Below are 26,309 nucleotides of genomic sequence, written 5' to 3'. Positions count from 1 at the left end.
TACAGGTTGTGCTCCAAGTCTTCTTGAAGCTCAAGCACTGTCGGGTTCTTGCTCAAGGGGAGTTCCCGCCGGCTGTGTCTCACCTCCTACCCCACTTCCCTAGCAGGGTCTACGGTCCCTTGCTTCTTGCAGGACAGGGGGTCCTGTTTGTCCGTTCCTGCCCTGTGCATATTTCTTAGTTCTTCAAGGAGTGGCTCTTGTCTAGGGCTTTCTGCCACTGGATCTGTGCTCCACCCCAGTGGTTTCTTGAGGTGTGGGTTCTTACTCCCATTTGTAGCACTGGTGATGGGCTCCCCACCAGCTGTTTTTCTGGGTGTGAGTTCTTACTCCCATTCTGGCACAGTTCACTTTAGGTAGCATTGCTGTGCATGTATTCTTCTCGACATTCTCCTTTTTGGTAGATGGTGTCAGTCTAAGGCGGTGTATGCTTTTTGGCGACAGGCTTCTGTCTGTGCCTTCTCTCAATCCTTTACTGGCAGTATCGTGGTCTATGTTTCCGCCTGCCTCACAGGAGACCAGGTTTCTTCCCCCTCGGGGAACTATTTTTCTGCGTTCTGTGCCTGTTATGCAGCACACTGGTACCAAATCAACATGCAAAAAAGAAGGTAGCGCCACCAACAATTTTTAAGTGGTTGCACAAACTATGGGACACTAGCATTGGAGCAGGTCACTCACTAAAAGATGAACATGTTACACACCCTTAACAATTGAGGGTATTCTAGTCATACTGTACATTTTGCCATTTAGCAGTAGTCCAAAATCTTTAATTTGCAAAATGTTTTACATTTAGTCATTGAACACTCAGTCAGTATGACTAGTAATGACGAACGTAAGCCCACAGAGAATGACAATCCATAGGATTATGCCAGTCTTCGATAAACAGAGGTTAAGAGGTCTCAGTGGGGCATACTCAAAAAACACCCTAACTCATGTAACCAGTGCAGGTGCAAACAGATATCCTTAGGTAGGAGACCGGACTATGTTGAGGGAGGCGTACGGTAGAAGGTATTTAGTATAAACCTGCATATCTTACCCAATAAATTGTGTTCATGCCAAATGAAATGCAAAAAATAGGAACATGTAATGAATTCAGCGAAACAACAAAACTCAAGTGCAAAGTACAGTCACAAAAGTTATTCTCAGACTCAGGCAGGGAGTACAAATAATGGTAAATTCTTTCATCATCATTGCACACATACACTAAAGTAGTCTGGAAGGCAGACCTAAAAGTGCATGAAGTGAAAAAATGTACATAACTTTTTGGGTTAGTTTTCAACAGGATGTGTGGCTAGATCACTCATCCCAGCTTCGCTGATTAGATCCCGTAGTACGGCAATGTAAAGGTAGTATAGATTTTGAGGTAATGAGTTAGTGAACAAAATCAGTGGTGGATAGCACAATCTACAACTGGTGGCCCACAGCCTCAAGCACATCAAAATGAAGACTTGCCTGTAACTCCAGTTCTCTAACATCGGTATCATTCACAAGCATAATTCATTCCCCGTTGAGTGGGAAAGATTTAAGCATGTGAAGATATAAAAGATCCAATGTTGAAGTACAATTTATGTAGCAACTCGCAGTCCTCACAATCTCACAAAAACGCTGATAATTTCAATTAGTTCTTGACGACCTACAGGTGAAAATATTGAATGAGGAATGGTTGTAGATTGGCCTATGGGAGAAAAGTGGAGTTCTGTGCATATGTTTTGAAAGCTAGATACAAGTGTGTAAAGCTTGGAGAGCACAAAAGCAAGGGCATTAAGGATATTGCAAGGGACTGTTGAAGCCACAAATGCAAATACTAGCCATTTAGACTTGTATAGATAACACCGTTGATGGCACTTCCTATTGGATCACACTGGGCAATGCACAGTTGCAAAAAAAAATGTTCAGTACCAACCCATCTAGTAGGTGCTGCGGGTCTAACCAACCACGGACTGGACTGCTAAATTACTCCTTGAAGACATAAGATTTTTCTCACAGGTAGTAAACCACGTAGTGAAGATTTACTCCAGGAGTGACAAACTCAGCTATGGCATGACAATATAAGTCACATTCAATTTCCAGAATTGTGACACCCAAGAGTACAGAAGAAAACATCACAGCCTGCCAATCCGTACAACTCTTAATGCACCTAAAATTGCTAATTTAGAAGGGGAAAAACTCACCTTATTGACAAAGAGGGTGGTCACAAATTTTCTTGGCTTGAATACATCTACAACATTACTAATCAGATCGTCATAGGAGTTTAGAGCTACGTTAGTTTCAAAACTAACGTAAGAGAATTCTGGCTCTGGCGTGATGTGAATAGTCCAGTAAGTTCCCTAAGGAAAAATTGTGGATTATTCAAAATGTTGCAAAACAAAAATGGGCGAGAATGAGAAAAACAGTAAACAAAACAACTGACTTACATCAGATTTCATCCCATTCATTGAATAACCGCAAGGACTGAACATTGTGGCATCAATGACAGAACCTGGTATCAGGTCACGAATTCCACTCACCTACAAAAAAAAAAAATTCATAATTGAATCTGAACAGTGCACACCAGTTAGTCATTCCAAAAATTCAAACTTCAAGTATTCAAATAAAATTTCCTCTGCTCCACTGCCCTTCAAATGTACAACAAATCAACCAACACAGGCAGACCAAAATAAATTAACTGAACATTAATCTAAATGATTCAAAGTGCTTGCTATTCAGGTTATCAACCTCAGTCTCCCTTACCGAGATTTAGACTAGTGTCAGCAGGGAAAGAGCTTAGAAGGAACATATTTTACTTATCTGCAACTGTAGTTCTCCAATATTGGAATCTTTCATAGTCACATGCTTGAATAAATCCACCCCATCGTCGAGAAGGGAGTCCCCGGGTACCTTATATAAGTAATGTCATAATGGACATAGAACAGAGGCCTAAGGTCCATTTTGTTTAGCAACATATCAGAGTCCTTAATAAAAAAAGGTCCAAACTTAAAAAAACAATTACACGACACCATCCCTTTAGAACCTTCCTGAGAAGCTGCAGTGCCTCAAATTCACAGCACTACTGCATACATATGTACTGCATACATTTGTACAACACATATAAAGGCAAGACTTCACTGGGGAGGTTGGTGGGTCGCATGTGAATCTATGAAAGATTCCAATAATGGAGGATTATGTTACCTATCTTATGTTACCTATCCAGTATCTGTTCTTGGCATGCTAAGCTGGAGTCACACGCTTTGCATACTCCTGCCATCTAGTGTTGGGTCCGGATGTTTGCAAGTTGTTTTTCTGCAAAGAAGTCTTTCCCAGTCACAAGGTAAGGTGAATACTCCTTTCAGTGATTAGTGTTTGGTAAATGTGTGGTGTGGACCATGTTGCTGCCTTACAAATGTCAGCTATAGGGATGTTACCTAAAAAGGCCATAGACTCCTATTTTACAAGTGGAATATGCTCTAGGAGTTATAAAGTTTTTTTTTACTTTAGCATAGCAGGTTTAATGCATTTAACAATCCATCTTGCAATACCAGATTTAGAGATATGATTGCCTTTGTGAGGTGTAGCAAATACAACAGTTTTGTTCTACGGAAATCCTTTGTCCTTTCAACAGAATACAATAATGCTCTGAAATCAAGAGTATGAAGAGCACTTTCTAACAAATCAGGTTGAGGAAAGAACACAGGTAACTCAACTGATTGGTTGATATGAAAAGCAGAAACCACTATGGGAAGGAATTTTGGGTTGGTGCGAACTACTCTATCTTTATGAAGTTGAAAGAAGGGTTCTTCTAAAGTTAATGCTTGCAGCTTACTAACTCCTCAAAGAAGTGATTGCAATAAGGAAGGCAACTTTTCAGGAAAGAAACTAACAAATAATGGCTCAATAGGTATACCCATGAGCAGTGAAAGCACAATGTTCAGACTCCAAACTGGTGCAGGAGGTATCATGGATATTACACTTTTAAGGCCCTCCATAAAAGCTTTAATTACTGGAACTTTGAACAAAGATAGATGTTGCCCGTTTTGCAAATATGCAGCAATTGCCGCAAGATGCAATCAAAAGACCAGCATGCTGTAGATGCAAAAGGTAAATGATATTTCGAAAAGAGGCATCTAGTGGCTCAATATTGCTGTTGGTACAATGTATAACAAATATTTTCTGTTTTGCTGCACAACATACTCTGGTAGAAGGCTTTCTTGCTTACTTAAAGGTCACTCTGGTGGCAAGTTTAGATAACCAAACTGACTTCAGGAGCCAAATTGCTAGATTGAGCTCCTTGGGGTTTGAGGGTCTAATTTCTCCATGGTTCTGCGTGAGAAGGTTAGAATTGAGATGCAGCTTTTGATGTGGAACCACTGATAGTTCCAAGAGCGTTGTGAACCACAGTTAACTGGCCCAAGTGGGAACCACTAGAATCAGTGTGAGGGTTGTTTGCCTGAGGTTCTGAACCCAAAACGTTAGGAGAGCGGGAGGAGGAAAAGACTAGGCAAATATCCCTGACCAATTTATTATAGGGCATTGCCTATGGATAGAATGTAGGAACCAGGAGGCGAAGCTTGGGCATTTTGAGTTGTCCACTGTGGCATCCGTTCCATTTGTGGGAATCCCCATTGTTGAAAGTATGGAAGGAGAAATTGGGGATGAAGTTCCCATTTGTGTATTTGTTGCTGCCTTCTGCTGCGGAGGTCGGCAGTTTGATTGCTCACTCCTGGGAGGTGCTCTGCTAGAAGATGAACTCTGATGAATTGCCCATTGCCAAATGGCCTGAGAGACGTGACAGTGGCACAGAATGTTTCCCCCCTGTTTTTGTACATAGCGGGAATGGTCTGTGCAGACAAGGACAACTTTCCCTACGAGGTGAGACTAAAAAGCGTTCAGTGGAAGATACACAGCTAGAAGCTCTTTATAGTTGATGTGAAAACTCTTGTACTTGCTGTCCCACAGACCTTGAATTGTCAAATTGTGAAGCTGGGCACCACAACCTGTGAGAGATGAGTCCGCTGTTAGCACAATCTGTGGAACAGGGTCAATGAAAGTACACCCTTTTGATAAGTTGTGTGTTCCACTACTGTAGAGAGCGATAGGGGCGGCTGTCTACCAACACTAGATCTGTTAATTGACCCAGAGACAGATTCCACTGACGTGCTAAACACTCTTGTAGAGGACGCATGTGTAACCTTGATTGAGGCACTATTGCAATGCAAGCCATCATTCCTAACAGTTGCATGAAAGTCCTGACTTAAGTGATTGGTCTGAAACTGTAGTAGCAGTTTGAATATTTCAAATTCTGGCTGCACTGGGAGAGGCTAGAGCTGTGCAAGTGTTTAGAGTCACTCCCAGATAGGACTGCATTTGTGAAGACTGAAGAGGAGACTTCTGTGCATGGACTGAAACCCAATTGGTGGAATGTAGTCCAAGTACTGTAAACAGTTTCGGTGTGTGCTGGCTTTGATGAGCCAGTCATCTAAGTAAGGGAAGACATGAATCTGTTGTGTTCGGAGATATTCTGCCACTACTGCTAGACATTGAGAAGACTCTGGGAGCAGTAGTTACTCTGAATGGGAGTACTATGAACTGATAGTGTTTTCACACCATCACAAATCAGATATTTGCAATATGCTAGGTGAACCAGAATGTGAAAGTATGAGTCTTAAGTCCAGTGTGGACATAAAATTGCCTTGCTGTAAAGTGGAAGCATTTGTTGGAGCGTGACCATGTGGAAATTTTCTGATAGTATGTACAGATTTAGCGTCCTTCAATCCGAAATTGGTCTTAAGGAGCAGTCTTTGAGGATCAGAAAGTACAGAGAGTAAACCCCTGAACTTTGGTACTGTAACGGAACTGGTTCTATGGCTCCTTTTGCTAATAGCTTGTACCTCTTGTTTGAGGAGTTGCAGGTGCTCTGATGAGTGTGAGTGCGAGGTGGAATATTGAGAGGAATGCTAGTGGGCTCCAGACAATCATGTCGGATGTCTAGTACCCATTTGTCTGATGTTATGGATTTTCAAATGGAGAGAAATTGTTTAAGTCTTCCCCAGACAGGGGTTAAATGGTCAGGGGCAGTGTAGGAAAGTCACTGTTGAGATGGGGAGCTGCACGTTGGCGTGCTCTTACCCCTACCTCTGAAATGGTTTCCTTTGTACTCTCCTCTGTAGAAGTCTCTAGAAGAGGATTGCGTGTTGAACTTCTATGAGGAAGCGTAAGGGTCTGAGGATGTAGTTTTGGACCCTCCCCAATAAAATGAGCGGTTAAAGGGGCCTCTGGAGACTGAAGCGCTCCCATGGATTTCGCCACGTCTGTCTTTTTTCATCTTTTCTAAAGCCTCATCAACTTGAGGTCCGAAAAGATGTTGCTTGTCAAAGGGGGCATTTAAAATAGATTGCTGGACTTCTGGTTTAAAACCTGAAATCCTAAGCCAGGCATGTCGACGTAAAAGAAATCTGGTGTTAACTTCTCTTGCTGTAATGTCAGCAGCATCTGGAGCACATGTAATAGAAGAATTAGATGCGTTCTTCTTGGACTAGCTCAGTGGTTCCCAAACCTTTTTGACCCATGGCTCCCTTGACCTAATTGGCAGTTGGCAGTGGCTCCCCACCACTTTTTTACCGGCGCACCGGGGTGCCTCGGCACACTTTGGGAACCACTGGTCTACATGAAGAATCAAGCCTAGACGTGATGAAGGATTCAGAGAGTAGCCATCACCATCATAAAACTTTATTTACAATCACACAGATCTTATAAAGTACATCTCAATTGCTAGAGAAAGGCTCAAGGAGCTCTGTGGCGTTACATGGGGTGGGCTCTGATGAACCCAAGGTGGCTCACCAGATCCCATCTGCCCAGTGTTTTAAGTGTGCTGGGTCCTGCAGGTGCAGTTCTAAAACGCAGCTGTCAAGATGGGTCCCTATCGGGCTCTCCATTTTTGCCTTCACCCTCAGGATGAAAAAAAATCTTAACTCGGTAGAAGTCACTTCACTGCCTTTGAGGTAACTTCAAAAGACTCGTTATAGTTCTTTCACCGTCTCATCATTTCAGAACTGCATCATTTTCAATATTATATACAACAAAGCCATAGTTGCTTATTTGTGTTATGCCACTAAGAATCATTGGCACAGCCAATAGTCCTGGCTTGTTGTAGGTATAATGTTGTATTATATATCTGGATGCAATGACAGAAGCAGCAAATTACAAGTCAGGCAGCACACTATGCTGAGCACAGATTAAGCAGCGCCCTTTATTACATTAGCCACACCCCTTTGAGACCCCCCAGTTTTTTCATCCCACTTAAAGCCCTGCATTTACATAAATGTAGGAGTACTTCTCCCATCATACTTGCTGCATGAGTGTTGGCTCATCTGCTTCAAAGTCGTATTTTTCCTCCCACCCCACACAACCCTCTTCGCCCTCAAATTCTTGGTGTAATGATTATTCACTAACAATTTGGCAAAATAACTTCCCAAGTGTAATTGTGCTGAACTGTAATGCGAATTCAGCTGTTCTCCAAACTTGCAGCCTTTTATTGCATTTCCAGCACGCTCGCTGTCCAAGTTAATGCTTCAGGACGCACCGCTCTTTCTCTCAGCCAAATTCACTGTGATGCGTAGAGTGACCAACTGGCATTGGTGCAAATTCAGGATGGTGAGTGTAAAAATTATTAATTTTGAGCTGAGCCTTTTTGAGAAGAGGCCCATCAAGAACTTCACCCTCGCCGCAGGAGCCATTCCAGGACTGGGACAGAAGCCACCCAGGGCGGAGACAGGAATCACCACAGGCAGAGCCGGACTGGCCGTAGCGGGCACCCGACAATCCCCCAGTGCGCCGCACGGGTGAGGGCCAGTTTGGGCCCCTGGGGGCTGTTTTTGTTACAGGGCCGTTTTTGAAGCATAGCTGCAAAATCGGCCTTGTAACAAAATTGGCCGAAAACCGGCCCTGGCAAAGAGCTCAGCGGCACTCCCAACCTCCCGCGGGGGTGAGGGAAGGGGGGCAGCCGAGCACTTTGCCAGGGTCGGTTTTGGATCCCAGTCCGGCCCTGACCACGGGGGGGGGGGGGGGGGGGGGGACGGGGACGGGGACGGGGACACAGGAGCCATCACAGGCGGATGGGGACAGGAGCCACCACTGGGGGGGGGGGGGGGGGGGGGGGGGGGGGCAGGAGCCATTACAGGAGGGGGAACAGGATTCACCAGGGTGGGCACAGGGGTGGGCATGCAGCATTCTAGTATCATCTTGGTCTCTTCAAGGGTGGGGTAGGGCTCCTCACCCCCTCCTGGACAAGACACGGACACAACAGGCTCTCTTTCTAAAATGTTAGTTTTGCCATCCCCCACTGTGATGTACAGTACTTAGAGATAGCCCAAGAGAACTGATTTAACCGATTGTCCTCCATACTTTGTTAATCAGTGTGGGTGCGAATGTGCCATGTCTTTATTTTATTACATTATAGACTGCATGTTTGAAGAACCGAGGTTTGCTTACAATTTAGAAATAGGAATTAAGCTCTGTGGAGAGAACCACGTGCTGCCTCGATGTAATCAGGGCCGGTTCTACGATTTTTCGGGCCCTGGGTAGAAAGGGAAGGTGTGAGGCCCCTCTAAGTTGCAGAGACATGACACGACGCATTTAGGGCTGTTTGCATCTGAATAGATGCCCCTGCGCCTAAAGCTGCAGCCCCTCCCTCTCAGTCACCTTCAAAGACAGCTCATCAAGGGCTGAAGGTGTGAGGGTTTGCCATCCCGCTGTGCCTCTCCAATGCTGCTGAGTATCTGAGCTTTGGTACTGAATCTGCGTCTGTTACACCACGACCTCAACAGCATCGGAGTCAAGCAATTACGGACAAATGGCATCGGTTAAAGAATCCTTCTCCTTCACGGACAACGGACAGACTAGTGTTGCGCTACGGCTGCAATTACCATGACCCACATCCTGTGCAGCGGCGCGGCGCCCCTGGCCTCTCATCACGGCGCACTGGGGTGCCGCGGCGCACACTTTGGGAACCACAGGACTAGCTCTTCTGGGAGGCATTGAAGTAGGCCTTCCATCTCAACCCAGTGTGCCCTTTCAAACCTAGCTAGTAAGCTCTGCGTGTTGGCAATGCGTCAGTGGTTAGCAGCTTGAGCAGCCACTTGGCATATGGGTCAGTTAATTTAGACTTTACCCGGGGGAGGTGCAGCCCCAGGTCGGTTTTCTCTTTTACAAGCATTACAAACTATCAGTGAGTCTAAGTGTAGGTGTCCTTTAATAAAAACAGGATCAGATGGTGATTTACATTTCTCATCAACCCTGGGTGTTAAAATACAGGCACAAGCAGGGTCCTTAAAAATCTTTTGCATGCCTCATCATGACTTTCAACATAGGGAGACTGACTAGTCTTATTTGAAGACCCTAGTGTCTCAAATAAGTCATCCAAAGCCTCTTAGTGCAGTGTAACTCCATAAGCTGCTGACCTTGAATTCAGCTCTTGATAAGACACGTTATCTGGAGGTGATTGTTTTGCAGGGTATAAATCTGGATTATCCATGGGTGGATCAAGATTATAATCATCCCATGGATCTGTTGGTAAAGGAACATCGTCATCTCCTAAATCAGGCTGTATATGAGCAAACCCCTGTGGTGTTGTGTAGTGGATATAAGGCTGGCAGTTGTGGTAATGGTGAAGATGGTGGAGGGGGTGGATGGGATGACAAAGTAGCGTGGGATAGGACTTGTAGCAATGTCCTTAAGAGATATCTTATACAGAGTGTCCTCTGAAATAACTTGCCTTTTGAAATTTTAGCTAAAATGTGTCCAGTATGGGTTGATGTATAACTGTTTCTGTTCTAATCTGCCCTTCATGACATCTAAAATCTGTTCCAGGGGATCTGGGAGATCTTGATTTCGGCACCGAAGGTTTCAGTTCCGAACTAGATTGGTCTATCGGAGTAGAATGTTTCGGATCCGAAGACTGTCTTGACTCAATCCACAGCCAGAAGGCTTCACTATTTGTGTCTGTGTCAAGCCAGAGGGTGGGGCATTGGGAACATTGTCTTGGTGCCGACAAAGGCCCAAAGGCAGAGGTGGTGCTGAAGCCTTATGTTTAAGGGGTAAGAGGGATTTAGTACTCACGGCACACCATGTCCCGCTGGAACGTCCTCTGATTGCAATTCGATTTCCAAGTCAGAATCAGATTAAGGGACCGAGAAGGCCCCATCTTCCGCAGCAGTTGCTTCGTCCTGTTCGGATTCTTCTCCAAATATAATCGCTGCTTTTCTCGTCGCCAAGCCAGACGATCATGGTCTTTATCAGAATGACCGACAAGCCTCACAATATTCTTCCTTGTGCTCCGCTGAGGGGCACAAGTTGCAGACTTTATGTAGGTCTGTGCAAGGGTACTTTGAGTGGCACTTAGGACAGAATTGAAACTGAGTCCGTTTCTTTGGCAGAAGGCTGGACAGACGCAGCTAGGCCCCATGGCTGCCCACGATGTTTTCAACCGAAGATTGAGTTTCCTGATCTAATCGATATGTGGAAAATGTGTACGATAATACCGTCAAGGGTACAGGGGATTGCGCACCGAGGGGATCCCAAAGAACATTTTCGACCAGAGTGCAGCAATACACGTACAATCCCGATGGTGGGAAGAACAATGGAGTCAATGCCCATGTGCACTATCACCAAAAGGAGTCGCCGCCTTACCTCGTGACTAGGAAAGAATTCTCCGAAGAAAAACTGGCAAACATCTGGACCAAACACTAGATGGCAGGAGTATGCAAAGCTTGTGTATCTACAGCACACATGCCGCGAACCTACAGTTACCTTTGCTTACTCTTGTATTGGAACTTTAATAGTCACATGCTTGAATCAGACCAGCAAGCAGTAACCAGCACATTTTGCAAAGAATATATATATATATATATATATATATATATATATATATATACACACACACACACACGCACATATTTACAACTATATGCACATTTATGAGGTTGAAATCATACTCTAGATCACCCAATATACAGCAGAGAAATTTCATAAACAGGTTTTTAAGTGGCAGGTGGGAAGACTAAGATCGCTCACCTTTATTGAAACAGATGTTGTAGAACCGTTTGTCCCGCTGCTGCGTCTGACTCCAGACAATGCTGTGCGAAGTGCACTTTAAGGTTGCTGCTTGACATATCTGGCAACGATACCCCTGCTCTGGTGGAATGAGCCAGTATTCAAGAGTTCAAAGGCTGTCCTGCCTTTTGATGAACGAAACGTTTTAGATATCCATCTGGATAAACTGCTTGGTAAGCGGAAGACTTTTCCTTGGTGCACTGAAGGAGACAAATAGCTGGTTTGTTTCTCAAGAAGAATTTAGTTCTGTCCAAATAAAATTTCAAACATCGTTTGATGTCCAGTGAGCGAATTGCTCTCAGCGGCTCCGATTTGGAAAGAATGCTTTGAGTATCACAGGCTCATTAAGGTAAAAGTCCAAAGGGACTGTAGAAACACATTATGGGTTCGTACGAAGGATAAACTTTTCTCAGAACTGAAGAAATGGATCTTGGGTGGTAAAAACCTGAATTTTTTTCTTACTCGACATGCAGAGGTAAGATCCAGGAGGAGGGCTACCTTCCAGGAGAGTTATTTAATGGCTGCTTTATGTATTGGTTCAAAAGGAGGCTTCATTAATTGTCCCAACACTGTATGAAAATGCCACTCGGGAGGTGGTGGCCTACACTAAATTCAATGAACAATCCTTTGAGGATCTGTACGAGTCTTTCAGACCACAGAGATGGCTTGTTGGACGAGCTTCGGAAACTAGAAATGGCAGCGAGATGCACCTTAGTAGAGGCGCAAGCTAGGCCGGATTGTGTGAAGTGCAAAAGGTAGGATAAAATCTGTTCCGGAGAAGATGTGAAAGGGTGACTGTCAGCAGTTCCAACACCAAATAAAGAATCTCTTCCATTTTAAGAAATAGGTTTCATTTGTACTGTCCGCTCTTGCTTTAACAAGTATTCTTCTGCAGTCTGTGGGAATATTCAGATGACCAAATTCTTGGAACTCGGGAGCAAAGCGGACAATTGGAACGATCTGGGATCTGAATGGAGAACTTGTCCCTGGCTCATTGTTAGTAGTGAGGGAATTGGTTTGAGTCGAATGGGAGGTTGCACCGCGAGTAGGAAAAGTGGTGTACCAGTACTGGCACGGCCATGCAGTGGCTATCAGTATGACCTGACAGGGCTCGGCCTTCATCTTCCTGAAGATCTTCAGAAGGAGGGGAATTGGCAGAAAGGCGTAGGCAAATATACTGTACCATGCAATTGAAAAGGCATTCCCGACGGCCTCTTATGGTGTTGCCAACTTGCGAAGAAAGGGCATTTGGCGTTGAGGGAGGTTGTGAAGCAATACAGCTTTGGTTTGCCCCACTGGAGAAAGAGGAAATCCAGCGCACGTTGGCCTAATTCTCACTCGTCACAGGCAGTTTGGAGCTGCTTAAGGTGTCCACTATCGTGTTTAGCATCCCTGGTACATGCCCTGCTGTTAAATGTACCTTGCATTTGATTCACCATTTGCCAGATCAGCTGTGTCTCCTGGGACACAAGATCTGGTATGTTCCTGTTTATGTAGTGCATCATTGGTCGTCTGCCTACGAGCACTGAATTCGAGGAAGGAAGGCCAGAGAGCGAGATATACTGCTTTTAGTTAGAGCAGACTGATGTACAGGTTGTGATGCGAAGGATGCCACCCGCCTCTGAACTTGAGGTCTTGGAGTAAGTTCCCCACCCATCCAGCGAGATCTGCTGTAATCACCAACAGAGATGGCTGGGGAAGAAACAGGAAACCTGTATAAAGATTTGCTGGTTGGGTCCACAAGTGGAGAGACTTGATCTTGATAGTTGTGACCTGAATAATGTCTTAGAACGGTCCTGTCGCCTGAGACAATTGAGCATCCAGGGCTTCCTGAAGCAAACGCATATGAAGGCAGCGCGGTACAAGGTAGTGAAAGAGGACATTATACCTAGGAGAGACTTGTAGAGGCATACTGAAAGTGACTTTTTTGGAATGGAGCCAGAGAGCTGGATATGCCTCGTTGACATCTGTGTCCAGTATACCTACTAGGAATATTATTCACCGTTCAGGTTGAAGGATTGCCTTGTCTGGGTTGAGTGCATCCGAGGACTCTGAACAGGCATAGGCAGTGTTTTTTTATTGAGGATACTGATGTTGCTAAACAAAAGGGCATTAAGCCTCTATGTCGATTGTGACATTACTTTTATAAGGTACTAGGGGCTCCCATCTCGACGGCGGGGAATGATTCAAGCATGTGAATCCATGAAAGTTCCAATACTGGAGTAAACAGGACGAACTGATTAACTTCAAGTGAGAAAAATACAGGATGTCTGCGTACACAATACACTGGTTGGTCATTAATACAGCAAGCACCAGATTATAAAGCGTTGTTTAAAATAGGTTTGCAGGACCCAGCTGAGACAGCGTGCTTTTATTTGACAATAGAGCAAACTGTTTCACTGGCTGGTTGGGAGACCAGACGCGCCTCATACAAAAACAGCAATTTCTAAAGTACGACAGGCCAGGCATACATTGCATCCACTGGGCTGCAGGGTTTGGAGGTGTTTTTCTTGTACGAGCTTTGAGAAATTGCTATCATTCCATATAAGAAATCAACCAAGTGGTTAAAATTACACATTAAATTGGCACAACGAGGACGTGCTTTGAGCATGTAGTGAGCACATACTTGAAGTTGTGACATCCAAAACAAACGTCGTGCAGTTCACATTTTTATACATTTACGTATTTACGATTTAGGATAGTTTAGCACAGTGCCTCTGCAATGTACTCGAGGCTATCCTCATCTCTAAGGATAGCAAATAAGCAGACTGAACCAGAGGAAACCTGCCATGCAAGTTAGTCTGCCATGCAGAGTCTAGTAAATAAACTACAAGATAGTAAGAATAAATCGGGAATTGTACTGAAGCGTTTTCATCCAGGAGGCAATGTATGTAAACGAGAAAAATGGATTCCTTACACGAGTGACATCATTTGCGGTAACACCGTCTTTCATGTAGAACTGGTCCATAATTTCAGGGTCAAGCTCACTCATCAGAATTTCCAGCGTCTGATCTGGCTGACTGAATACCAGACTCTCACAGTTGTCCAGAGTGTACAAGTACCTGTTAATGAAAGTTTTAGAGTATGAGGAAGTGTACAACATCAACAAAATTAGCTGAACTTGGAGTTTGCATGATCTCACTTTGGACAATGCTTTGACATTTTGCTCAAAATGAGCAGACCAGTTTACGTGAGAAATACTGAAATCTGCAGCATAAGCCATTTAAACTAAATAGAAACCGTTTATCTTTGTAATAGTTAAGTAAAGGGTCCCATTCCAAACATTCCTGGGGTATGACAATCACTTGTTTAGATAATTTATACATTAACACGGAGCAATGAATTTTGCAGACTGAATTCTAAATACTCATTTTAGGCCTAAAAAGAATTACATTGATTGTAATTATATTGTGATTCTATTTCTATGACTAGTTGTCGTAGCGCTTTGCAGCGAGTATCATGTTACTCTGGAACCCAAAGTCTGTAAGTATCCCTGAAAAATCTTTAATGCTGCCTTTTCTCTAGCTGCAATGCAAGAAGCAAACACGTGATGGCTTTGCAGATATCGACCAGGAAACACGGTCTTTGCTGAATAGCCAAACATTCCTTGGCTAAGGTGGGATTCCATTAAAATCGGATTAAAGGGGACTGCCTGGAAAAGTGCATTCTCTTTATGATAGACAAAGCCTTAACTCTGTCAATCCTTCAGTGAGAGGCGACTGCAACCAGAAAGTCAGGCAAATCAATCTGGAAACCAATGTCTAATGAAGACAGGTTAAACGGCCGGAGCCAAAGGGAGGCTACAAGATTTAAGTCCCACCGTGGAGTTGGATAGCTAATGTGATATAAAATAAGCCAATGAAATATTACCACATTCCATTCTTTTTTTTTTTTTAAAGAGAATATGTCCATTAAGACAGAAGGCAGCTATGACTGAAAGAATAAATAACATTCCTATTAAGGGGACCCCATTATTCCAACTTTATATAGTTTAGCCTTTTCACATCTATAAAGTGTGTGATCTCTATAGGTGCCGAACTATTTAGGTGATTATGATCAATGAAGATCAAACTTTGCAAAACCAGATGGAAAAGTAAAGCTTAGTGTTCGAAAAAACGTTACACCGATGTTTGTGTGCACTACCATTAATGTAGATACTATGTATAATTATCAGCTTAGTCACGGTTGTGGACTCACCACCAGCTTCGGAGACAGAAAAATCAGAGTAACATTAATTCATATTCGAGGGTATTATGTGGCGAGTGCCACAATTTGATCCATTTAATTATGTATCATAATGTGTGCACACATTAATTATGAATTGGACAATCTGGCATCAGAAATTAATGGATGTACTGAAATTAAAAATGAAACATTTTCCTTGTCATTTGAATTTATATCATGTTAATTTTTCATTGTCCATAAAGCTGTAATAATGTTGACCCACTAGCAGGTATCAACTCTAAAGTTTATGATTTGACCTTTTAAAGGCATATATTATGTACTAGTACAGGAATTACAAAATTGATCTTATTAGATCAATAGAGAAATCATACCGAGTTTTTTTAATCACTGGATCGTTAAAGATCTCAACACAATGTGCACCAACACTACATTTCCCATATTGCCTAGCAGTAATGAGAGGAAATGAACATGCATGAAGCACTTAAGCGCCGGAGCCGATGACCACATACCTGTGAACAATCTCTGCAAGACTGAAACGCGTTGGGACATCGCAAGGATTTGGTTTTGAACTAACCATTAAGTTATAATACAGGAATCGTAATCCAACTGAGTGCGACCAGATTCTTTACGAATGTAAAGTGTACGGAGAGGCCTCTGCCTTTTTATGTGGCCTCACCGCCATACAGCGCTGACACATCCAGCACAACCGAGCCAAGCAGATAAATATATTTATAATGAATTAATAATGTTACAGAAATTGAACATTTTCAGAACATTTAGAGTTTGTTTCCAGTTTTAGTCTTTTGTGAGAATCAGAAATTAGATTTGGTCGACGAATGCATGTTAAGTTATGCAGAATTACATCTAGTTATGTAGTAAGCGTAAATATGAATGAAAAAATTCTAAAAACTTAAATCCTGTTTAAAAAAAACACAATTTGCTTTTAAGTTATTGCACTTGATCATAAGAGGTATATTAGAGATTAAATGATGTTATAACCATAAACCATTTTCAACAATATGAAATGTTTTTGTTATTTATCGATACGTACTTAACGAGTATTTAACATATTAGACTAACAAATTTAAGAAATTGGGTTATCATACAGAAGATGTCAATAGAAACATACTTAATCTGGATTGATAAAAACTTACCAGCAATCAGAATTCATTCGGCCCATGCAATACGCAGCTCCATCTGTGGAAAAAGATCAGATTACAAACCGCACTTTTAAACTGATGTGATTAAAGGGGTTTTTATGTACACCAATCTGAAGAGCAGTAATCTCTCCAAGAAGGTTAAATGTGACTGTGCATACACTGATAGCTACACGCTAACAAAGGTACCTTTGCAACCTAAACTTCTGATGTATCTACTAAATAAGAGTCACAGGAAGATTTAACTGAGATCCCACTAAGTGGCCAATTCTAAAATGTACTATTTGCACTGTCTTGTTCCAAGGGCAGTGGAAATATTTGTTACCTACCTTTAACTGCTGATCTTCAGCGCGGTGGGGCGGGGGGGAGGAATGTCTTCTACAGATCTTTACATGCTTCAATCATTCTTTATTAGGCTAGGAATCGCTAGAATTTTAAGAAAGTTTAGCCAATCAGGTGAATGTATTCTACGACCCCCACATCTAACATAAGAGTGAACAGAGGAAGTTAATGTGAACTTTAGACTGGGAGTTAGTGAAGAGTCACGTGTCAATATATGAAAGATAACTGCTGGAAAACTCGTTTCTTCAGCAGTGGATATTCACAAGGTCCTAGCTACTGTCTTATACTGTATAAACTTGATTACGGCAATGAACTACCACTGATCATCTTTATCAACTATGAAAAAGTACAACAAATTCATACCTCTGTTGCCAAACAAGCCCACATCTCAGCAGCACCACATTCGTGGTGCTTTGTATCACCCACAAAGCAATACATGGAACAGTACCGCTTATTCTCAAGAACATCAGCAAATACATAAAACAAAGGAATTGCCACACAAGATTGGCACCTTGCCTCAAAACCCCAACATGCAAGAAAAAAACAGTGGTACATCTTTCTCTGCTCAAGCAGCCAAACTAGGGACTCCATTACCCCCAAACAAAAGCCACAGAAGACTATCTTCAGAAGACTACTCAGGAGCTGGCGGTTTCTTAAATGACCACCACACAAATATACAGCATATGCCTGTGCATGTAAATATGTATCATTTGATTATATGTAGATATGTGCATTTCTTGTACAAAAATGTATATTAATGGTATGAAAATATATAGATTGTTTAGTTAGGCCTGCTTAACAAATATACATTACATCAGATTAAATTTTTTTTACATTTTACGCTTAACATACAGGTCACTGCAGTGTTTTCATATAGTTACTTGATTAGACGCTTATGGGTCTGTTTTATGCATCATAATATGGAAATATGATCTTAATCTACAAATGCTTCACTATTGAAATATTTTGAATTTCTAACTAGCCATACTTGCAAGGATGGACCTTTATGCAATACAATTTATATATTTTCCTTTATACATATATACCCATTCTATGTAGTTATGCAGCTATATATTTTATTACTTTACTCCTACTGTAGAGAAAGAACCTTCAACGCACTACTGTCTATACCTCTATAAATCCTACATTCTGATGCATCCTAAACCTCATTCTAGTATGATTTCCTATATAACCCATTCTAGATTCTTCCCTCAACCCCCCTTGACCAGACCCAACCCTCATTTTACTGTAATCACCAAAGTAACACTTCCTAGATTCTTCCTTCCTGTATCCCTCTTGACATCCCAACCCTTTTCTTTACGACTGATCTCCCAAATGACCCTTTTTAGGCTCTCCCCTCCATCAGTTTTTTACTCCAACCCTCAACTAATATAATCTCACAAATATCACTATCTAGACTGCCTTCCCCCATCTTCCTTTGTACTATTCAATCCAGCTAACAGACTCACCTGCCCACTGCTGAAATGAACTTATTTTTCCCTATACTAATGCACAACTAATCCTTTGGGTTCCGGAGCAGCGTGCTACTTGCCAAAAAGCACCTCAACGTCTTGTCAGAGCTATATAAATACAGTAGATTCTCTGTGCTGTCGTGTGTACACCGACGCCATGCGGCTACATCTTGTCCCCTTGACACCATGGGATTTGTTCACTCGAATGGCACATCCATAGATTTTAAGACTGAACGCATAGAGTACTTGATCCAGGAGTCCCTATACTTCCTGTCTCTGGTTTCGTTAAAGGTCAGGTCTTTTTTCCTCAAACTGATTCTTTGAACTGCATATTCAGTACCTATACAAACATTGAAGGCACCAAGCACAGTATTAAAGACACCTCTCTAGAAAGTATCCATTCTGAATAAATGCTGTGGACGTGCCTTTAACATTTTCATTCAACTAGTAGCATTATCACGATTGTCCTTTTCCAATGCTTTTTTTGAAATCAGAACATTCCTCTTGAAAGCACCACCTGCCTGGTAAAGGACACCTTACTTTGTCCCAGTGGTTGTCCTGAATAGTAGGACTAAAACACAGACTTGGTGTCTGACTCTTTAGTTAACAACGTGCTATGGAAAAGTCGAGTACGCTGAACTTCGCACGTTTAAAGGTAACAGGGACAGCTATTTTTATGTATGGGGAATTTACGGAGAGTTGGTTTTATTTTAGTTTTTCATTTTTATTTCATTTGTTTATAGCCATGGGAACGGGGAGGTTACAACGAGAGTGGTAGATCTGTAAAAGGCAAGCTCGAAATGTTTTAAGATTTAGTATTATTGTATGAATGGGCAGTTAAAGAGCCATTTTGATTTTTTTCACAGCGAACCCCTGACGAAGAACATAATTGTTCGAAATGCATTGGGTTAATAAATGTGTCCGCATCGGAATTTGATTGACTGCACGTGCCAATGTATAAGCTCGGATGGGCAACAGAAGGCTTTTGAATATGCGTAAATAAAGCATTCTGGTCAACACAGCTGTCTCCGGAGTGATTCCATAATGAAAAACAGAGAAAGTTTAAACTACAGTCTATTGGATGGTGTACAGCGGATTCATTTGGTTTACTTTGGATGATATGGTTCAGTTTGACATGTTCTTCTAGCAGTGCGGCAGTTTGGTGCACAATCTTGCGCACCTTTGGCATCATCTAACGATTAACTGTGGTGGGATGACACATGGTTCTGCCAGCACGCAAAATCTGGCAATTTCAGCAAAAACTTAAATAAGCAAAGGAAGGAGTGCAGCCACTATTTACTCTTCTTGTAAAACACAGACTTCACAGCCCAGGTTGATAAACAAATCCTTGTTCTATTTTGGACTGCCCACGAGGGACACTGTCCAAGTCTCTTGTTTATTTGGTCCTGCGTCTATTTATAAATGTTATGTTTTATGTTGTCCATACACAGGTGGGGTCGAATATTGTACAGGTAGTTTTAATAAAATACATTACTAAAACAGATTATGCCCCTTTTCCTCTGAAGTTTTGAAAATATTGACTAACTTAGGTTATGTGAACTTAGGTTAAGAATTAGATCAACTTTGATTGAACTTCGCCTAGGAAACAATTAATATCAAGTATTACAGTAATTAATTTGCTACTGCCTTGATTAAAGAGCTTCAAATGGGTTGCTCATTTGTATGTATGTATGGGATTTGTAAAGCGCTGGAATCACACCCCTCCCCCCCGGGGATTCTTCACGCTGCCAGAGAAAGGGTACAGGACAGGCATGTTGTGTAGCCCCAAAAGTACCCTGTCATGCAGGACCTACGACGTTTACGGATTACATACTGTGGGTCTGGTGGCAGACTAACTCCGGACACCCCCGCCGCACTTTGGTTTGCATTAGCTCACAGTGCCACTAGACTCCTGCTATCAGATTAGTTTTTGGCAACCTCAGAACACAACCTCAGACTCGTGGAAACAATATATTACTTTTCACCCAGTCACTAGTGCCTGCTTGTTTTGCTCTTTGAGAGATGCACAGAACAGTCGGGCGTTTTTACAATAAGAGTTTGTTGTACAGTTCTCATATAAAATATATGTGCTGCTATAACTAATACAGTAGCAGAGAAATAGAACTCGCAGTACAGTGAATAAAAAGAAATAGTATTGTTCCACCATTGAGTAATAGTCATGAACAGATAGTGCGTGCTCCTAAGATGCCTGACTAGATGTACCCAAGTGTACCTAGTATGTGAGTAGGTGCTATAGAGCCTAAGCCTGAGAGCCAAGAATCCCACTAGGCTTTCAGTCAAACCCCATTACCTGAATTGTGCGGGACTTCTTCCTGGACTTGAGCTGGACACCCCGTAAGGAATCGTCAGACCACTGTCAGCTGGAGCGATGGCATGCTGGAGCAGCAGCGTGTCTGGTCAGTGTGTCGGCCTCGAAGTCTAGGGTTCCTCCTGCCTTCTGATAGCAAGAGGTGCTGTATTTATACAGTCTATGAAAGGGTGTTACCCATTGTTCAGTAGGAGGATGACGTTGGGGATTAAACCTTGCGCGTCAATGGGAGAGGTGAAGTGTACCTCCTGGAGAGTGTACTCCATTATTCATATGCGCTAAGGATGACGTCTTAGCAATATAGATTGGGAAAAACCCACCCTCTGCATGGAACTAGGTGAAAGGTTTAGTCCATAAAAGGCTACAGTCCTTATAAAGCGTTGTGTCCATACAAGGCATTCTGCCCTTATTTGGAGTAATGTCCTAAGGCTTGGTCATTTGAAATAACGGGCGCTGATGTAGGGAAAGTGTACGATGTTCCCTGGACCTATAGTAGGGTACCGATATGAAATATAACACTAGGCCTGGACAAGCAGTCAATTAAAAGGTTTCTAAAAACGTTAAAAAGCCACTTAAAAAAGTTTTTAAAAAACTATGAAAAATGTTCTCTGCTAATGTTTAAAAACATGATGAAAATTTCCGCAAATCACAGTCCCAATTGAGTTCGATCACACAAGTTGAACTACCGTAAGCGTTTTTAGAAGGCCATGCTTCGGAAAGCGTCAATTTGCAAAAGTTATTTTGAAAATAGAACGGGAAGGAAAAAGTTCCATAGTTGTTCCCAGCACACAGTGAGCCAGATCCAGATTAGAAGTCCTGGCTGGGAGACATATCATTAACACTACCTGCTACAGCAGAGGACAAACATTGAAGTGCATAGCACGACAAGTGTGCATATATGTAACTCCTGTCCAGTAGCTGGTGCGTACAATTCCGTTACCGGATTCGAAACCTCAGTGTCAATGCTGGAGCTGAAATTTAATTCAGTTGTGAAAGGTACCTGTGGCTCCTCAAGGAAGGCATGCGTCAAGATGGGAATACGCTGGGGACAATGTCGAGCATGGGACCACAAGGGCTCCAGCCTGGAGTCTAAGTCCGCTGGCGTCTCCGTCAGAGAGGTCAGACAGATGTCCAACTCGCATTCGCTTCCGCAGAACAGGCATTGAAAGACCGGTACAATGCAGTCTTCAAAGACTGGTCTGAAGGATAAGAACCAAGAATCACTTCGTTTCCTTAGGCGAGGTGCACCGAGGTGCTGCATCATACGCTCACGGTAATGTCTTTCCAGGATAGCTTTAGCAATCTCGCTGGCGGATGGTCCGTCCATTGCGCAGCAGGTAGACGATAATCAGGATTACAGCTACAGCGAGCAGGATCAGAGATAGACCCCCGAAAATGCTTCCAAACACTGTGTATGAAGTTAGGAATAACTCCAAAGATAGTCTGGAATGCGGCAAGGAATTCGAACCCTATGGTCTTCAATAGGTGAATAATGCCACTCGTATCAGACATCTTAAAGATACGACCACCATTTCTACGAAGTGTAGGGGGCAATTAGTTCGAATTAGCGCCTGTATCTCATTCGAGGTCCTTGCAATCTGAAGTTCAAAGGTTTCTCGAGCTGTCAGCGGCACGGTTTACTGTAAAAGCATGGCTTTCATTCTGCTCTAAGTATCAAACTGTATCAACGAAACATTCAGTGAAGGCCATACTAGCACCTCCCTGGCTGTATTTGTCGGAGGGAACAATACTTGCATACAGTAAGTAACCCGTGTGTTCACGGTGACCAGATAGGCAATGCCTGGAAGCATGCCACAGCAACCTTGATTGTTCAGCATCAAGAAACTCCCATTCGAAAGTAATTTAAACACTGGCGTTCATTACGGCAGCTGGTGTTCCTTTCATGTGGCAAGATAGATTCAAAACTGAACCATTACAGACTGTGCAAAACAATATCTTGGCATATGAGAGAATCGCTTAAAGCGTTCTTGCAGTTTGTACCACTAATACTTCGATCCCCACTCCAGCATCGGAACTTATATGGTAACTCCCAGGATTTCTTAATGTATTCTTTACCCAGCCTTTCATATGTGCCTTCCTGCGTTCAAGTCAATAATGAAACTGGAATGTAATGACCGGGAGAGTGATTTGGCCATGGATAAGCCACTCAATTGATGGAAATTCGGCTACTGTAAATGGAAGCCAGTTTTTCAATTTGCAGCATTGTATATTTAGCTCCCTTTTGTGTCATCTCAATCTGTGCATCAGTTAGATTGTATTCTGAAAACAGACGTACTGTTTATAACCCCTTCACGGCTTCTGTCGGCCAACAGCCGTTGCGAGCACTACCTCCATAATGCTGCACACGTTCGTTGGCAGACGCGGCCCCGCCCACTTGATCAAAGCACCGAGGCGGAATTTGCGTCGCGGTTAAGACGCCAAGGCGCAAGGCCTGCACGCAAGGATTGTAGCGTCCAGCTCAATAGAACGTAGCTGAGATTGGCAGTGTTGTATTATGGCTAAATCCTGTTCCAGTATGTCAATAGAAGATACAATGTTGCCCAATGAATATACTCGAGGTCAAAGTTGTTAACCCATTATCCATCACAGCAAAAGCTTTTTCTAAGTTAATACGGTCTATGCCACATTCTTTCTGCGGCTTCTTGTTGGGAAATATTCCAGATTATTATAAGCAGCATAAATGTCTGCATATATGAAACGTTTGACGTTGCTGCCTAGGTCCTAGCAAAAAGTCCCTAAGATCCATGTCTTGTGTGAGTAAAGTTAAGTGTTTCACATCTGCAAGTGTTGCGGTTTCTAGCCATTGCAGGCACAACTTCCCAACACTAAGATGGCACTACCCCTGGATGTTTTCTTTGTACAGAACGTGGGTCTGGCCTATGCATATTGAGTCCCTCGGTGATGTGCTGGAACCTTTTATGACGTGTTTGTATCCAAGGGCCAAACCACCCACTCCCAGTTGGGATCGGTTCTATTGTACTCCAGTATGTCAAGTGTTGCCCCTTCCCTTTCAGAAGAATTCTGCCAATCATTGTGTGGTGTTGGAAACTTTGGAGTGCTCCGTTCCTTCATCTTGGCTATTCCTAGACAGGATGTTTGTTGCACAGTGTCAGGAATGAGGCAAGCTCTTAACAGTGCCTCTGTACCCTGGACATGACAGTCCTTTGAACCCCAAATCGATTGTGTCAATTTCATCTTGCCATAGGTCGAAACCCTGTTAAGACAATTGAGCCAGAAAGGAAGCAGAGTAAAGCTGTTTAGTGTTTGTTAGCATAATTTTCAAGGCAGATTCCGGTGCAATTTTATAATAGAATGAGGCTGTACCTGTGATGTTAAATCCTGAAAATCATGCACATTTTTGTGCAATTGTTTAGGGGCTACTCTTCGGTGGTGTTGGGCAGTGTTCCCACTGTTGGTACTCCTAGGTGAAATGGACTTGTGTAGGAAGTTATGGCCATAATGCTGATAACAGTACAATTTATCCTAATCCGATGAACCACCTAACATTTCATTGTTGGAAAATGCAGCAGTTTTCTCTAAATCAGATAACAAGCTATTAGCAGTTTGTGTCCCAATCAGAATATGTACTGGTGGTAATGAAATCACTTGAGATTTTATTACATGATTAATTTTTAAAAGTTCGGTTGGTCCGAATATGTTAAAATCAGCCTTGCCCTAAACTACCATCCGGTATAGGAACAGCTGTGATGTTCACTGATGACAAGTCTCGGTTCACGATGTGACGATGTGTGTGGCTTCATGAGGACGTTGACCTTTTGGGCTGTGGAATCTTGTTGAAGATAATGTCCATTACTATGCATACTTAAAGTCAATACTAAGCCTAGCCATAAAAGAAAAAACATTATCCCTGAAATTACCCAGAGTTCAATCAAAGGTGATACTAGGTATGTTTTTTGTAGGAAGAGAAGAAAGTTCTTTGCTTGTAGCTTGAATGGTGTTTTGGCTGGCGTAGTTTACGGTTCGCTTGGATCCAGTGAAAACGTATCAAAGTCCATGAAATAGCAAGAATCTGTTCGATCAATTGTTGGGATTGCATCGGGATTAGTTGAATTGTTATTTTCCTCTCGATGAGGCAAGTTGATGTAGACATCTGTATTTGGTCGAATTGCAACTTGTGAATTGTTTTGATTTTGAATATTTGCATCAAGTGGAATAAATTATATAGCGTAGTTGCTTAGTCCTTCATTCCTTAATGGTGGCTCTTCAAATGTGACGCGTCTCGGTTTGAACTTCTTGGATTGTAGCTAGATGGAGTCCACTGGGCCTACTGTTCAGTATTGGCCACAGTGGTGTGATTAAGTCAATTGAGACAAATCTCCTTTTTTCCAGCAAGAGGTGGTAGAAGCAGTTCTTGTTCTGTGCACTGCAAGGACTGATACAGGTTTTCTGTAAGAAGGTCCAAATTCCTTTTTATCTGCAAATTTCTGACCAGATCCGACTTTTGGGATCCAGACAGGTCTTGCCTTGACCACCTTCACTTCCTCAGTGGCAGTCTGCTTTAGATGGACATTGCTTTGTCCTGGATTCTTTCAGAGCCTGTAGAACAGCCAAAAGATCATTGATGTCAAATGATTTTTCTTCCGCCACTGTGCCTTCACAATCAAGATCAGGTACCCACATACGTGACTCCCCCCTAGTGAGTTTCTTGGCTGGTTATTTAATGCCCGCTGAACCCCATACAGGTGCGAGACCCAACTACCGCCCTTGCCCAATACCCTTGCTGTTAAAGATTGTTTTAAGTCCCGGTTTTTACTCTCAACAGAATTTACCTCAGGATGATACGGAGATGAGAACTACAATGCAACACCCATTCCTTCCATGGCCTCTTTGTAAGCCCGAGAGCTAAATGCAGAGTGTAACATGCTGACTGCGTATGTACCGATAAAGACTCGCAAATCTTTTATAACAGTTCGAAGGTCAGCAGAACGCGGAGGCCAAACCAATAGGAATATCTAGCAGGAATCCACTGCCACCATTATCTACCTGTAAGCCCCGTCCGTTTGTAAGGGGCCGCAGTGGTCCAAGTACACACATGCAAGAGGTTGGTCTGACTTTAGTAATGGCGCCTGTGCCGGGCGCGCAATGGTGGACCCTTTCATCTGCTGGCAGATGTCACATTTCAAGTTTGCTTAGTTAACCCTGGCCACCAAAGCACTGTTTCAGTAAAGAAATAGTCGCCGTAACGCCTGTGAGCGCAGAGCCCAAACCCTCGTGTGCAGCTAGTATTAAACTTTGCCTACGATCCATATTTGGTATTACTCTAACCCCCACTCCAGGAATTCGAGCACATGGAATGTTTTGTGCATCTAACTTGTAGGAGTATTTGAGTGGAAATTGTGGCTTCATCAGCCAATGAATTCCCTTCAACGTGAACGCCATCATGTTGATGGATCACGCGAGTCATTGGTAGTTCGGTTTTCAATTCCGCCACGTGTTCCCATAGCAGTTCATGCTTAATTGTGCCTCCTTTTGCATCTTTAAACCAATTCTGTTCCCAATGTTGTAAGCACTCATTGTACGACTGTACACAGAAAAAAAAAATATTAACACGATAAGTGTGGGGAATTTGTGATCCGTATTTCAGTGCAAGTATTAGTGCTTTTAATTCGGCCAACTGAGCCGTGCAGTCTCCTAGAGATTGCGTTTTTGTGCAGCTAGGATGGAACTTGCCGTCATGCATGCGACCTTTAACTATTGCACACG

At 42.8% G+C, this 26,309-nt stretch overlaps 1 protein-coding gene across 2 annotated transcripts in view; it reads right to left on the bottom strand.

The window, feature by feature from the left end:
- AMD1 (adenosylmethionine decarboxylase 1) overlaps positions 1 to 26,309 on the bottom strand; it is an 83,564-nt gene that overhangs the window by 7,881 nt on the left and 49,374 nt on the right. Inside the window, exons 5-8 of one of the 2 annotated variants that reach the window (XM_085612132.1) lie at positions 16,419 to 16,461; positions 13,997 to 14,141; positions 2,412 to 2,504; positions 2,169 to 2,324 (exon numbers count right to left, since the gene is read on the bottom strand). In XM_085612132.1, the coding sequence (XP_085468258.1) occupies positions 2,169 to 2,324; positions 2,412 to 2,504; positions 13,997 to 14,141; positions 16,419 to 16,461 (437 nt within the window). The remainder of the gene's footprint in view (positions 1 to 2,168; positions 2,325 to 2,411; positions 2,505 to 13,996; positions 14,142 to 16,418; positions 16,462 to 26,309) is intronic. The other variant, XM_085612133.1, reaches the window with a different exon arrangement.

Source organism: Triturus cristatus, chromosome 6 (genome assembly GCF_964204655.1).
Source record: "Triturus cristatus chromosome 6, aTriCri1.1, whole genome shotgun sequence".
NCBI lineage: Eukaryota > Metazoa > Chordata > Amphibia > Caudata > Salamandridae > Triturus > Triturus cristatus.
The sequence above is the reverse complement of the archived record's forward strand: the minus strand, read 5'-3'. Positions and strand labels throughout refer to the sequence as shown.